Below are 15,768 nucleotides of genomic sequence, written 5' to 3' on the forward strand. Positions count from 1 at the left end.
TCCCCAAGCCATTGTTGTCTCCCTGGGCCTGTTGCTGCTCTCTCTGACACATCTTTCCTTTTCAATAAGACATGGCCCATGCTGCAGCTGAGGAACTCTTTCAGTCTGCTTCCGGCATGTAGAAGTTGAGGTCCCTCAGACCTGTCTTCACGTTGAACTGTGTGTCTCCCTGTTAGTCTAAGTTGGTGGTGCTTTTCCTAGCATGACTTTAAAACTTTATGGACTTTCAGTGAATCTCATTGGTGTGCTGTGCCCCCAGAACAACATCTATAATTCTTTTTGAGACAGTCCTTTCTGTACTGGAGGCATTCTAGTCTGCCCTTGACATTATTGGAAGCCCTGTTCTAGCTGAGAGGCTCAACTGGGCATCACCTTATATCCTTCCCACGTTTTAACAAAGGATCATACAGTCATTCAGCAAACTTCTGACTTGATTTTTATCCTGAGGCAATTTCTTACTTTGAGAATCTTTTAGAAGCTGGAGAGGCTAGAATGACAGTTTTGTTTTCTAAACCAGCATGTTCTGGAAGTATACCTAACATATTTGACTCTCAGGATGGATCTTTTTTTTTAACACTCCCTTTATGTAACAAAATTATTTTGAGTAATAAGCTTCAAATTAGCACATTTTTATTATTTACCCTTTAATAACATTGTGTTTTATATGAGTGTTAGTTTGGAGAACTCCCATGAAGTTCATAACAGTTCAGAATTGTTAAAGCATGCTTTGGGCAGTTTGTACTTTGGGTATTATATGTTCCTACTTTTGAACAGTAGGTTTGAAATAAACACCAAAGTTGTAAAGATAAGAGATAGACCTTGATTTATTTCAATTCTGTTGTTTTCTGAGATCACTTGAAATTATTTATTTATGTTTAAAATGAAAAGCGGTGAATGAAAGAGAGTGACTGGCGTGAACATTTGAAAACCATGACCAGCTGAATCTGAATCTAAGGGAAATCTCTCTAACTTTTGAAATGAATGCATGTAGCTGAATCCACATGGATTGAGACCAACTGTGGCTTATACGTATATTTTTCAATTAGTAGGAACCACAACAAGTGTTTACAACTTTGACCAACCAAACGTTGTTTTGGGGCAAAGTATTTTATTGCCGATACTATGCAGAGTTGCTGACACATGGTGATAAAGCAGGCCGACTTTTATTTGGTATTCCAGATACTAACATATGCTGTGTACCCCCATACTGCATAAGAAATCATTTATCATGTAGCAACATAAAACAACACCCATTTAATTATGCTCACAGATTCTGTAGGTTAGGGATGTGGACACGGCACAGTCCACAGCCTGCCTTGGCTTGATGTTTGAGGCCTTATCTGCAAAGACTTGAATAGCTGGGGGATGGAATTATCTAGAGGCTTCTAGGTCCTGTGTTTGGACTCTGGGGTGGAGTGGCTTGAAGGCTGGGCTTAGCCAACACTGTTGACTAGAGACTTACACATTGCCTCTCCCTGGGGCTTGGCCTTAGCGGAGTTCTGAGAAGAGTATGCGTACTGATGAGCAAGCTTCTGAAGAGAAAACGTTCCAAGATGGTCAGGTGGACGCTGCATATTTTTTTAGAAGCCAGCCTTGGGAGTCATGGAAATATGGCTTGTGCCAGACTCTCTTGGTTGATGTAGCCACAGATCTCTTAGATTCAAGGCATAGATTCCAGGAAGCATACTTGAGGAACAAAACCCAAAGAGCCTCATCCACAGCTGGACTTCATTTACATGAGAAGACCTTGGACTTCCAGTCAGAAATTTGCATGTGGGAAGAATGTGAACCATTTGTGACCAGAAAATAGGATGGGAAATTACAGGCCTTCAACTTCAGGGCTTTGTGATAGCAAATAACTACCCACTAAACCCATATGCACATCCTCTTGTTTGTACAATGACAATGGGAATCCCAGAGGAACAAAGACTATAACCAAAAGGAAGAAGTAAACTCTGAAAATATACTCGGGGATATACCACGTTGCTAGTGGTGTGGTATTGGTGTGGTGGGTGAGCAGGAGAAGCTCACCCTAAACCAATAAAGATTCGTGTGCTTCCAGAATGAAGTTTAGTGTGTGCAAGAGAAAGAAAGGAGGAAAAATACTCCACTTGGAGTAGTCAAGGCTGATTTGAATACCAGAGAAGACCTGGGCTTCAGATGCAGAGGAAGCACACTGTATTTTAACAAATAATTTTTAAAAATTATTCATAAAAAGAAAAAATAGATAATGAAAAATGTGAACTTGTTTTTATGATTTGTTGGCCTGAGTCCTGCTCAGAAAATTAGATTTCCCAACACTATCCAAAGCATCTTGCTAAAATCGAAGTGGAAAATACCTTTCTTTGAAACGGTCGTTCCAATGGGCAGTTTAGTACATTGTCAATGTTTTAATACAGGTTTTGTGCTTGCATTCTCCCTTCTTTTGTCTTTCCAAAATAGTTGTCATGGGGAGTTCTCAAATCTTCACCAAGCTCTGTGTTCATAATGGCTTAGTATATTATTTCCCCTAGAGGCGTTCACGTCTTTCTGAGCTCTGTTGAAAGACTGAACAACTCTCTGGACACAAGACGTGGAGTACCTGGTGACGGCATGTCTGATAGGCTTGGGGCACTGTTTGTGGCGGTCAGGGATGTTTCCTGCCTGATAGGGCCTCAGACTGCTTCGTGGGGATGCTGCCTCGCCCCTCTGCGTCTTATCAGGGCAGATCTGATAATAACCCCCTAGACTTTGGAATCTTACGCTGCTCCACATTTCTCATTTCCATCACTTCATCTTTCAATTCCTTTCCTGTAGATGTTGTCAATGGCTAATTCTATGAAAGCCTCTCCCTGCATTTTGATGTTACCATGATGTCATTGATGTATTCCTTAGGTCTTGACAGACAGGGTGCTGGCGGGAGTGGAAAGGCCTGCTTTTGGGGCCATCAGCTAGTGCACCACACTCCTGACCTGTCCGGGAATGCAGCAAGGACAGATGAGCTGCTGTGGAAATTGGCTCTTTCAGTGGTGGATGAAATAATTTTGAAAGGTTATGCTGAGTGTTAAAATTGTTCTTTATCTATGCTGATGTGCTGTGCTGTGTTCCCTCTGGACCACAGTTTTAATGTTTTTCTTCGTAGTTCTCCTGAAAAACTCTTGACACATTAACATGAAATAATCTAGAAAGTCCCCTCATCCCCCATGACTGAGGTGACTTTACAGAGGGCTTTTCAACACAGTTCCACTCATACATAGAACATTTCTATCACTCACAGTAGCAGAAACCACTTCTCACCTTTATTTTTAACTATGACTGAAATCTAACTGGTTAGAAATGACTGGCATTTTGGGACCTAGTGGCACTTCAGAAATGTGCTGCCATTTCCGGTGGCCCCTTAAGCTTCCATTCGTTCCAATTCTTAGCCCAATTTTCCTCAGCGATTAATTTTAATTGATTTCATTTTTTTCCCCCCTTTTGCTTCTAGAACTGCAGTTCCCATGTTAGGAGAGCAGTTGTCACCTGCTTTTCAGCAGGGTGCTGTGATCGCCACGGAAACAGGCCTGTTCGGTACTGCAAAAGATGCCACTCAAACCATCATAGTAATGAAGTGGGGGCTGCTTCGGAGACCCACCTCTATCAGACCTCCCCTCCACCCATCAACACTCGAGAATGTGGTGCCGAAGAGCTTGTCTGCGCCGTGGAGGCCGTGATTAGGTAACAGGCATTTTATTAGTAGCTTACTCTGAAAACATCGTCCTGGCTTTGAGCCACCCTTCTCACATTGAGGGGCATAAATTTCAGTCAACTTCAAGTGCCTCAGTCTAGCAGCTTGCTTTCCACACTGTTGCAATGATGATGATGTTTTAATTAATTCATTCAACACATATTTTTATCGAATGGCAGTTCTGTGCCAGGCATGAGAGTCCGAAGAGAATAAAATGTAGTCCCTGCCCCCAGGGTAGCATGTCGTTGTGATTCCGAATGGTGAGCACAGCGATAGCACAGAGCGGAGGGTCTTAGGGGAATGAAGTGGGAGCATCACTTAGAGTGAGACGTGGGCAAGAGGCGTGCCCGAGGCTTGACTGACAGCAGCAAAGTTGGGGAGAACTCTAGGTAGTTCAGTACGGGCGTCAACCAGGAGGCTGTGGAGTAAGATGGGTTGATCTTTCAGGTTCCTGGCTTTTTCTCTTTCTACCACACGACAGAAAAAGGAGCTTTAGAAATGGTAACGTCTGGACTTGTTCTCTTTTTGTATAATATTTATTGAGGCAAGATTTTTATAAATTAAAGAAATAATATTAGAATGTGAGTTTTAAGGATAGGGACTCTTTTCTGTTTCTCTTTTCCCGGTGGATGACACATGTAGAAATGGGATGAATGTTTGTCAACTAAAACGTTACAGAAAGTCTGGAAATAGGAAAGAAAAAAAAATCAACCATATTGCTGTCATCATCATTCATTTTATATGTTCTTCTACTTTTATTCAAATACATGTTTTATATCTATAACTGTAATCACAGGGTAGCCACAATTCTTTTAAATATAACATTGTACCATCAGCTCTTTTCTGTGTTGTATACTTTCCGTATTTATCAGTTTTAGTGGACACGTAATACTCATCTAGATTATTTTTCCACCACTAAATATTTAGATTGCTTCTATTTTTTTTACTATTAAAAATAACTGATAAATATTTTTGTGTAAAGTGCTATTCCGGTAGTTTTTATTTTCTTAGGGTAGATGACCAGATATGGTTGACTGGGTCAGGGGTTATGAATATTGTGGTGGCCCTTGGTACATTACCAAACTGATTTTCAAAGTGTGTACATGAATCCATGATGCCAGTAGCACTGTATGACATTGCTAGTTTTTGCTACACCCTTGCCAACATTGGGTATTATTTTTGGAAATTGTCACTTGTTTAGCAAATGGAAAAAGGAGTCCTTGTTGCTCATTTTCAGGTTTCTGAATACTGGACTTTGAATATTTTTCCATTTGGGTACAAGTACCTCCATCTCTCCTCGTATCATGCATTTGATGTCCACAGAGCTTCACATGAGATACAGGGGAAGCATTGACTTCAGCGGGACTGGTAGCGAACTGGAAGTCAGAAAGCATCCGTTCTGCTTGATTGTGATTGGTTGGAGGAAGTAGCCTCTTTGTGCCTCAGTTTGTTCATCTTTGAAATGGGATGGAGTACAAAATAGGAAATCCAATTAGGCTTCTTGGAGTAACTCTGACCAGTTTAGAAGACAGCAATCATTGATGCTTGAGTATTTATGAATTAATAGCTCTGAATAGCTCATAATCTAGAATGTGTTTCTCGATAGTCTAACTCAGAGTCTCTCCTCGTTGGCAGCTTGTTGAAAGAAGCCGAGTTCCATGCCGAGCAGCGGGAATATGAGCTGAATCGCCGGCGGCAGCTGGGCCTTTCTTCTTCCCACCATTCCCTGGAGAACGCTGACTTTGACAACAAGGACGATGATAAACACGACCAGCGGCTACTCAGTCAATTTGGAATATGGTTCTTAGTAAGAAAAGAGTTAACTGTGTTCTTCGTTCTTATTTGACCTTCCAGCCTCACACCCACGAGGGGTTGCTCCTTTTTTCCTTTTTCTTTTTTGTCTTAATTTGCCTTTATTCTTTCGTTTTAAAGAAGTCAAATAGTGAAAAGCCAGCCTTAGCAGTGGGACTTTATACTTTAGGACAGTGGCACTCAACCCTGGGGTGCACATTCAATTTACCTGGGAGGGCTTTGGAAAATTGACAAGGCCCAGATTTCACTTGAGATTCTTCAGAACTTTTGAAAAGCTATTTTCTAGTTGATTGTAATGAATAGCCAGGTGTTGACACCTACAGTGCCAGGCCCCAGGCTGTTTGAAATGCACTTTTTGCCAGGAAACAAATGGGAAAGTTGCTAGAGTATATCATGAAGTACTGGGTTCAGTATGATTTACCGATCTTTCACATCCCATTGTCTGCCGTGTTTCCCCTAAAATAAGACCTAGCTCGACCATCAGCTTTAAGGTGTCTTTTGGAGCAAAAATTAATATAAGACCCAGTCTTATATTATATAAGACTCAGTTGTCTAGCTATATACATGAAAACTTTCTTCAAAGTTCAGTCTCTGAGGAGCTTTTTGTGAATTTGTGGCAAGTCCGCCTACAGCCAAAAAAATTAGAGTCAACATAACCCCAGGCGTTTGATGGCTCCTGACTGATTTAACTGTAGCATTCATTTAGTAAGGATCAGGCCTACAGATCCAAAGTTTCAAGCAAGCGGAATTGGCCTGTGGATTTTTGTTTTCGCCCACTGAGACATGCCTTACGTCTCCATAGTGATTCATCTCTTCTATGTTTTCACATGGTTACCTGAAAAAGTCTTTTTTTTTGTTTTAACCAAATTGGGATTTAATTGTTGACTTCACGTCTTATTCCTAGAATTTATTATCTAATGACGCAGTGACTACTATTATGAATTTTTTGAAGGCAAGGATAGTGTTTTATTTATTTTTTATTACTGAATGCTACTACACTGCTCAATAAAAGATTAGTTCAGAATGAATGAATGAATGACTGAATGAGTTGTTTTAAAAAGTCTGTTTGTAATGTAGTGAGTTGGGGGGCTCTAACATTTCAGAATTACGACTGATAGAAATTCTTAGCCAAACCTGATCGTGTTAGAACTGAAATGTATACAGTTGTTTTTTCACTGAAGATATTTATGAAATTTCACTCTGTAAACTTAACTTTCTAAAAGCATTTATCTAGCGCAAATCACTCATATGTAATATATTTCTTAGAGAAGAAAAGGCTTATTGGAAGGTGCACTCTTCAGGGGAAATTATTGTTGCAATCCACCTCTCCCTGTAGAGAGGATCAGAGTTTCCAAGATAAGTGATCCTCCATCATTTAGAAAATTGCCTACTTCAAATGGATTATCTGGGTCGTCATTTCAAAGGCATTCTTTTTGCCTTTAAACGAACGTACAATAATTATGCAACGATGGATGGAGGCTGAAGCAGTCTCATCTGCCTATTTCCAGGTGAGCCTCTGCACCCCCAGTGAGAACACACCCACAGAAAGCTTGGCCAGGCTGGTAGCCATGGTGTTCCAGTGGTTTCACTCCACAGCGTATATGATGGATGATGAAGTTGGAAGTTTGGTGGAAAAACTGAAGCCTCAGTTTGTCACCAAGTGGTTGAAGACAGTATGTGATGTTCGCTTTGATGTCATGGTCATGTGCCTTCTTCCCAAACCAATGGAATTTGCCAGGGTAAGTAGAGGCCTACAGCTTGGACCTGGTTGGAAAGGACTTGGAGAGAGGCCCTCCCTAAGCCTATAGAAGAACAACTCTCTGTATTTTAGTCACGCTGAATGAGTTTAGTTTGGGAACTACATTGTAGCCGATGTCCTGCTGTGATGTTGGTTTGGGATGGGGGAGAATAGTAAGACGAATGTGTGAGGTATCTTTAAGAATTTAAGGGGACAGTCTTTCCTGACATTGCCAAATATTTTTATGAAGACAGAGAAAGGGAAAAAAAGCTCTCTGTGAGGTTTCTAGAGCTCGGTCCTTTTCATGTCTGTATCTGCGGAAAGGCTAACATTTCACTAGGGACGATTTCTGTGGTTTCACATAGATTTCTGGAGATGAAAGACGGAAGTCCCTGATCTCCCGTTTGGAATGCCAAAAAGGTTTAGGAACTGCCCAAATGCTCCTTTTCTTCTGGCTTACAGGACACATTTCTCTGTGCTTATTTACCCTTTTGCTTTTGCCTCAGTGGATCACCAGCTTCAGATATACTTCTAGGAAGACCCCATGTTTCTTGACGACAGTCTAATTTGTGTCTAACCCAGAGTCAGTTTTTGGCAGCAACATGTGAAAGTTTTTTCAAGGTATTTTCTAAGTTATATTTTTGTTTGTGATTTTTTTTGTTTTGGTTTGCTTTCAATGAGGTATTGAGGCAGTTTTCAGCTTAAATAAGACATTTAAGAATAAAACAGAATACAAACCATCTAAAAGCACAAGCTTTTATTAGATTTCCAGTGTGAGAGCATTCTGTGCATTTTATCAAAATACACTTCTTTCTTCTTTGGTGCCACCTACTGACTCACATATAAAATTGGATTTTTGTGTACTGGAATTTCCCCAATTCCTGGCATTCTTTGACTGTGTAGATATGTTTTTTCTATTATTATTTCTTTCAGAATAGTACTAAAGGGCTGGCATGATCTGACTCTGGAAGATGAGAAGAAGTGATTATGTTGGAAGGAAAAGTTTTTGTCTTCTAACTTGGGTCCAGTGGTTAGCGGCTTTCGTATTAACTGGCAATAGACATATTAACAAGAGAAAAGACAAAGTTTGTTTAGGCTTATACGTGGGAGTACTCAGAGATGAGTAATTCCCTCAATACCCACAGATAAAAGGTTTATATACCAAACTTAATGGGGGTTGGGGGTTGGGAGAGTAGCGGAATATAGGGGTAGTGGTGGTTAGCACTTGAACCGGAAGATATGGAAAGTTCTTTTGGTTTTTTTGATGGTAATAGGACTGGGTTACATCCCCATGGAAGCTGAATTCACAGGAAACTCCTATGGAATGGGTTAATGGAAGCTACATTTTCTGGAGGCTCTGCTTTAGGCAGATAAGGGAAGTTTGGATAGGGTTTCTTTCTGCATCTTCTTTTTTAAAATAAATTTTATTAGGGAATATTGGGCAACAGTGTGTTTCTCCAGGGCCCATCAGCTCCAAGTCGCTGTTCTTTCAATCTAGTTGTGGAGGGCGTAGCTCACTGGCCCATGTGGGAATCGCATCGGCAACCCTGTTGTACAGAGCTTGTGCTCTAACCAACTGAGCCATCCGGCCACCCCTTTCTGCATCTAGAAGTTTCACACAAAAAAGAAGCCAGGTTGATTATCTGCTGTGGAGAGCAGATAGGGGTTAGGAACTGCACGGTGAGAGATCTGTAAAGGAAGAGCAGAGGTTAGAACAAAGAAACAAAAAGAAAAACAAAAATTAATAGTTAAAGTAGACTATGAACCTAGTTTCTGAGGCCAGAAGGCATCCAGTCAAGATTTCCAGATGTTGGGCTCAAAGCATCTTTAGATAATGGAGTGAGAACATCAGCATCACAGTTACGGTTGTTTCCTGGAGCAGAGCATGGAAGGTGTGGGTGTTTGGTGAACTTCCTGAGTGGCTTAAACTGTTGCAGTAAGAAGTCCTTTGAAGTTTATATCAAGTTGTCCTGCTTCAGTTTGCAGGGCTTTGGGACAAGACAACCTAGTCTGAATAAGTATCTGGGCAGTCAAGTTTTAGTTCTTAGTGACATCAAGTCAGGAGGGTGGGAGAAAAATTGGAAATATTAATTACGGACAAAATGTGAACGACAGCAGGATCCAGTTTACAAAGAGGTGAAAAATACCTGAAATACAACGAACGGGACTAGAATCTGATAACCCACAAGGTTTTCAGATTTTAGTTTTTCATTAAAACATGAAATTTCTCTCTCCAATAACTCCCATTTTGATCAAAGTTAATCAAAGTAAGATTACCCTTGTTCACAAAATAAGTCTAGCCTCATTAAATTTGGCCTGATTATTTATGTAAGTGCAGCAAGAATGGAACTGACCACATAGGCCTTTTTAATTTTGTTTTGTTGGTACTTTTATAAAAAAATCTCAGATTGGACTTTTAAAAGCTTCTCGAGGTTAGGATGCCAAGCCAAGAACTTGTCATCATACTTCATCTCCGTTATCTATAGAATTGGGTGAATTTCTCTTTTCTTGAGGTCCCCCAAATATTCTAAGGTTCCTGGGCCTGCCCGGAAGTGAACTTTCTTACTTGCCTGTAGGCACCAGCTGGTTTTTCCAAGAGGATTTTGTAACTCTTGCATAATGTTCAAACTTAATTTCTTAAAACTTTCACCCTTAGTCATAGTGTCAACCTTAGTTCCTTAAAACCGTCTGATCATATCTGATTCAATGAACATCGTTCTCAAATATGACATTCTAGTCAAAGCTTTGGTAATGTAACCAATTTTTTCAATTATGCTGTTACAAGAACAGGTTCTTATTGAACTTGTCCAAATATGTAACTGTATTGTTGTGAAAATAAGAATATTCAGTAAGAGTTTCTGAATGCTGAGGGATCAGATAGAGAGAAAAAGACAACCGTTTCTCTTCCCTTCCCTTCCCTTCCCTTCCCTTCCCTTCCCTTCCCTTCCCTTCCCTTCCCTTCCCTTCCCTTCCCTTCTCTTTTCTAAGGTATAATCTACTAAATTGTTGTTAGTTATAGATAGCTTAAGAGAAACCTTATATCCAGAAAATAGAATAAATAGAACGTTAAAGAACCAGCAATGTTCCAAACAAAACCCCATAAAAACGATCGTCTTTCTTCATCAGTTCATTTAATCCCATGTAATTAATTTTTGTTGTACTTGGTTTTGGTTTAGCAGTTTTATGAACCTATCAGCTTCTTTATTTGAGTTATGGAGTATGTACCTTGTCCAATGGTATGGCTTTGTCCAGTAAAGAATGTCCAGCCAATAGAAAAATTTTGTAAGAGTTTATCTGAGCCAAAATTTTGAGGACATGCCTGGAAACAAAAATCTCAATGGATTGAGAAAATACCGTGGGCAGTTTTGCAGCTTTCTTTATATGCTAGACTCAAAGGAGGATGTAAGGAGGGTTATATGAAATCCATTGGAGGTAGATGAAGGGGGAGGGAGAAAGTGGGGAAATCCCTGGGATTGGATGAAAAGCAAAATGGAGCGACACATACCACTTTTACGTTGGTGGGTACAGGACAGTTAATAACATTTACAGCACATAGAGAGCGTATGTGGACAACAAGATAACAATGAGGGGCTCTGTGGTCTTGTGCTCTGGTGCTGGCAGTTGTGCCTTTGGGAGGGATCTGGAAAAGAAAATTTCTCTGACATTTCAAAGGTATGTTATCCTACATGCACATAGACAATAGACAGGTATCACTTCAGGGTAAAAACTGACCTTTGTCAAGGAAGCTACAGGCCTAGAATGTGACTATCTACCATAACCCACTTAATTAGGATTTTTTATGTTCAGACTGTCCTATGTGGTTACTTTTGGTCACTGAGTTTGTGAGGCCTGCCATGTACCCCCCACCCCCCACCCCCCCTAGCTTATCAGGTTAAGTATATGACCCCTTTTTCGTTCATAGTCTCAAAGTTACTTAAGCAATGCACTCCGAAGCCTGTACCCCAGATTTCCTGTCATAGTCCTTTCCATGGGTCTCAGAGACAGCCCTTTCTGTGGAAGATGAAGCATTCTGGCTGGTAGCTGATTACAAGAGCTTTCAGGAAAGCATCCGAATAAAACAATAACTATCTGTGAATGATAAAGGCTTAAAATGGCTGTGATTGAAGATCTGATGGGAGTAACTGGAATTATGATAACATTACACTGTTGTCTACTCTCAGGCCAAGTAGTGTGAGGGACCATTCCTGAACACAAAGGGCATTGAGAAAGGGCATTGAGAAATTTCTGGGAATTTCATATAATTCCTGAAAAACTTCTACTAAAACCATTTACTTACACAAATATAAGCTAGGGAAGGTTAAACATCTCTTCTTACTTGATAGTGTTTTTCATGGAGTTGATCACATCAAATAAACCTAATAGTTTAACATCTCTTTTAAACCAGAAAAGAACAAATTCTTTGAGGTTTTTCAAAGGCCCTCTCAGAAATCACAAAATCAGTTGGAAATCAAGATTTTATTTAGGATTTGATTTTGGGAAGGTGAAATATCCAAAGTGGTCAAAAATGTCAAACGGTTTGAACACTTAATGAACCAGGATCACAGATCACTGTGAAATAATACTGAGTTATCCCTTTAACCAAAATGACAAGCAAGATTTCAAAAGTAATGTTGATTACTTTTCAAACGTACGTCCGGAGGCGCCAATAAAATGTGTACAAGTAGACACTTTGGTCAACGTTGCTTCAACAGTAGTTTGCTGTAATCAGAAGTGTCTGGACGTTGATGGTAACCACTTTGAGCACCTCTTGTAATTGCAGAAGTCAAACGTGACTTGTATTCTTCTTTTGTTATCAGTATATATTGAGTATTACAATTTTAATAGTATTCCTTTCTTAAAATGTGTCTATATATTTTTTGGCACCCTCTGTGTAGTATGTGACGTAAGAATTTAAAAAATTAGCCTTTTTAACATTGAGAAGACTTACTTCTCTTATAGAATTGAGGACACAATAAAGAAAACATACAGCACAGGAAATTCTGATAAGACACAGAATCTTTGTTTTCTAGACACCTTACTGAAAAGGTAAAGAAAAGCCTTTTAGGATCTCTTATTAGGAATAGAGCAATCACCCAAGAAACTTTCCTTTTTAGCGAGAGAAAACAAAACTAGTTTTGTGTTGGCTCACTATTGATATTAGCACTCATTTAAAAAACTTTGTAATAAATCTGTTAAATCTTAACCAGTTTGACCACACGAGGTAAGATGACTCCCTGCCTCCTTCCTTTACAACTTTCTATTTCCATGCAGGTTTTTGTCCTTCACTTTCCTCTTTCTCATTCTGGAAAGCCTGTTTACACAATATCACATCTACTTCAGGACAGAATTACTCTTTTTTCCGTAACAAAAATACATCCTACATTACTTCACTAATTTGCATATCGTTTTTTCCTTCACCCTACTATTTCTGGTCGATTCACTTGATTATAATTTTCAACACTTAGTAACCTCTGTTTTTCAGAGGAAACCAGGGTGTAAACAATTGTGAATTGCCTGTCACATACTTAGCATTTTGTAGCATATTAGCCAATTTTATGAATATACCATCTCAGAACTCCTAGACTTACATGCATCTGTAGTATAATTTCTCAGTGTGGCAAAAATAATGTATTTATTAACAGATCCAAATATCTTTAGTCTCTCTGTAAAAACAAGAAGCCAAAAGTAGATAAACTTATATTCAGTAATTAAAGTTTCAATTTTATCTTGTTTAGAAATTATCCAGATATTCAACAAATATCTATCATTTTACTTAACTTAGTATCACTTTAATCTCAAGTTACCAAAAAGATTTTGGAAACTACTAAACATACATATAAAATACAGTTATTGTTGAAAAAAGTTTGTCCGAATAATAATTTTGATGATTAAATTAAAATTAAATTTATAAGTTAAAATGAATTATATAATGAATTATAAAATGAATTTTATAAGTTTTAGAATCTTAAACATCTAGTAGATATAATATTAGCTTATTTGACTAGTAAATCCACATAGAGTAAAAAGGTATGCTCTGTTAACTGATGTCAAGGAAAGAATGTCCAGCCTAAGAATAAGTCTCATAAGAATTTATCTGAGCCAAACTGACAGAATTGATGGGATACAAAATCTCAACAGATTGGGAAATGGTCTGGAGAATGGTAATTTTGCAGCTTATTTTTTTTTTAAATTCTTTAATTATTTTATTTTTTTCAATTACAGTTGACATTCAATATTATATTAGTTTCATGTGTACAGAATAGTGGTTAGACATTTACATAATTTATGAAGTGATCCCCCAATGTCTAGTACCCACATGGCACCATACATAGTTATTATAATATTATTGACTATGTTCTCTATGCTGTACTTTACATCCCCCGACTCTTTTGTAACTACCAGTTTGTACGTCTTAATCCCTTCATCTTTTTCACCCAACCCCCTTCCCATCTGGTAGCCATCAGTTTGTTCTGTGTATCTGAGTCTGTTTCTGTTTTGTTTGTTCATTTATTTTGTTCTTTAGATTCCACATATAAGTGAAATCATATGGTCTTTGTCTTTTTCTGTCTTGCGGCTTATTTATACATTATAATCAAAGGAGGAGACGAAATGAGGGTTACATGAAAACCATTGGTTGTAGGTGAAGGGGGGCGGGAGAAAGCAAAGTAGGGAAATTGCTGGGATTGGATAAAAAGCAAAATGGAGAGACACCTACTTCTTTTATGTTGCTGCGCACAGAATAGTTAACCATTTGTCATATGTAGAGGTGGTGTGTGGGCAACAAGATGACAATGTGTTCTGGTGCTCTGGTGCCTTCCAGGGGTCTGGAAAAGGAGATTACTCTGACATTTCAAAGGTATGTTATCCTAGATGCACAAAGACAATTGACACGCATCACTTCGGGTAAAGATTGACCTTTGTCAAGGAAGCTACAGGCCTAGGATGTGACTACCTGCCATGCCTTGCTTTCACTTAGGAATTTGTACGTTCAAACCATCCTATATGATTTCTTTTGGTCTCTGAGTTTGTAAAGCCCACCATGCAGGCCTCCCTTGAGCTGTCAGGTTTAGTATGTGGCCCCTTTTTGTACACAAAACATACGAGCAGATGCAAATAAAGTGACCTTACAGTAGAAACTGTCGTAGCAATACAAGACTCACTAGTTTATATGAGAGTTGTTTTCATCTTCACCTCACTTTTATTCGAGTTGTGTTTCTAGCAGATGAAACAAATTGTTGCTTGTCCAATACAAGGGCTAACGCTCTTTATTATCAATATTTGTTGGGGAGAACTTTAAGATCTTTTTATTTGCCCTGATACGTAATTTCAAGGAAGCTGTAGGTCAGCCTCACGCCGTTCTTTTTCATTCAAAAGAGGTTCCTTTTTAAAGGGAAAAGGCATTGGAGGTTTGTTAAGGGGGCTGCTAATCAGGGCTTATCAGAAGAAAGGAATCTGTCTTATTTTAGAGCAGGAGGCACTTGTAGAAACAAGATGTCCTTGGATGTTTGCACTTGAAAGAAATTATTCTCAGGTTCTTGAGAAGATGGTCTGGGTGGTAGAAGATTTACATCACAAAGAGAAAGAGAAAGGATGCAAGAGGGTTTTCAGGGCATTTTGGTCTATTAACAGGTTTTAGCTGGCACAAACAGTTTCTTCTGGCAGCATCAAGCTTATACAAGCAGGCATGGTCAGAGTGGAGGGGTGGGAGAAGTGGACAAAATTACTTGTGTTGAGAGTCTGAAGTTTTTAATAGGTCCAGGTTGAGACCTTACTCGAGAAGAGGACTCTGAAGAACTTGACTGTGGCAGCTGAGGCCAAAGACAATCACTGTTTAAGTCCAGGGCAGTCCCTTTTCCAATATCCTGACTCTTTATAGCATCTGCAAGCTTCTTGAGATGGACCTGGGAGGCTTTGGGATTGGTAAGAAGGATGGGCTTGGGAATACTTCTAGAGCCACCTTATATTTTTGTAAAGACTCCCTTAATCAAAGTAAGGCGAGGGCAGTTATTTTTAATTCTTCAAAGAATTAGATGGAGGTCTCAGGAATAACATTCAGGAGCTGACCTGCCATTCCAGAACATTAGTTTGAATTTACTTCCTTATATCAGAGAGTTGTTCAACTAAGATGGAAAATGAGAGATCCCTGTGTTCTGAGACTTGTAGATTTAGAGCTGCGTGCCTTAGCACTATTTTATAAATTGTTTGACAGTCTTTGGGATGTATTCTTTTCCTGTGAGTACATTGTGGGGACTAAAAAAATTAATACTTTCCCTACCACCTCTTAAGTTCTTCTAGCTGGACTAATAATTGAATTAACAGAGACAGATTAACAGGAGACAATCAAATATTTAATATGTGCACATGGGGAATTCACATAAGCATGAGAATTCCAAAGACTGTGAGGCAACACCAGGTGTATATGACATTTTGGACAACAGAGAAAAGGGAGGAAATGGGGTCTTAGATTTCACAAGTGAGAATGGGCTATTTGCAGGTGATTGAGGAAGAGCAG

The 15,768-nt window shown here is 39.2% G+C and overlaps 1 protein-coding gene across 16 annotated transcripts in view; it reads left to right on the forward strand.

The window, feature by feature from the left end:
• Positions 1 to 15,768, forward strand: part of UNC79 (unc-79 homolog, NALCN channel complex subunit) — a 248,535-nt gene that overhangs the window by 95,674 nt on the left and 137,093 nt on the right. For all 16 annotated transcript variants that reach the window (XM_081050030.1, XM_081050029.1, XM_081050037.1 and 13 more), the window contains exons 12-14: positions 3,467 to 3,696; positions 5,342 to 5,513; positions 7,027 to 7,257. In XM_081050030.1, the coding sequence (XP_080906156.1) occupies positions 3,467 to 3,696; positions 5,342 to 5,513; positions 7,027 to 7,257 (633 nt within the window). The remainder of the gene's footprint in view (positions 1 to 3,466; positions 3,697 to 5,341; positions 5,514 to 7,026; positions 7,258 to 15,768) is intronic.

The sequence above is a fragment of the Rhinolophus hipposideros genome (genome assembly GCF_964194185.1).
Source record: "Rhinolophus hipposideros genome assembly, chromosome: 5".
NCBI lineage: Eukaryota > Metazoa > Chordata > Mammalia > Chiroptera > Rhinolophidae > Rhinolophus > Rhinolophus hipposideros.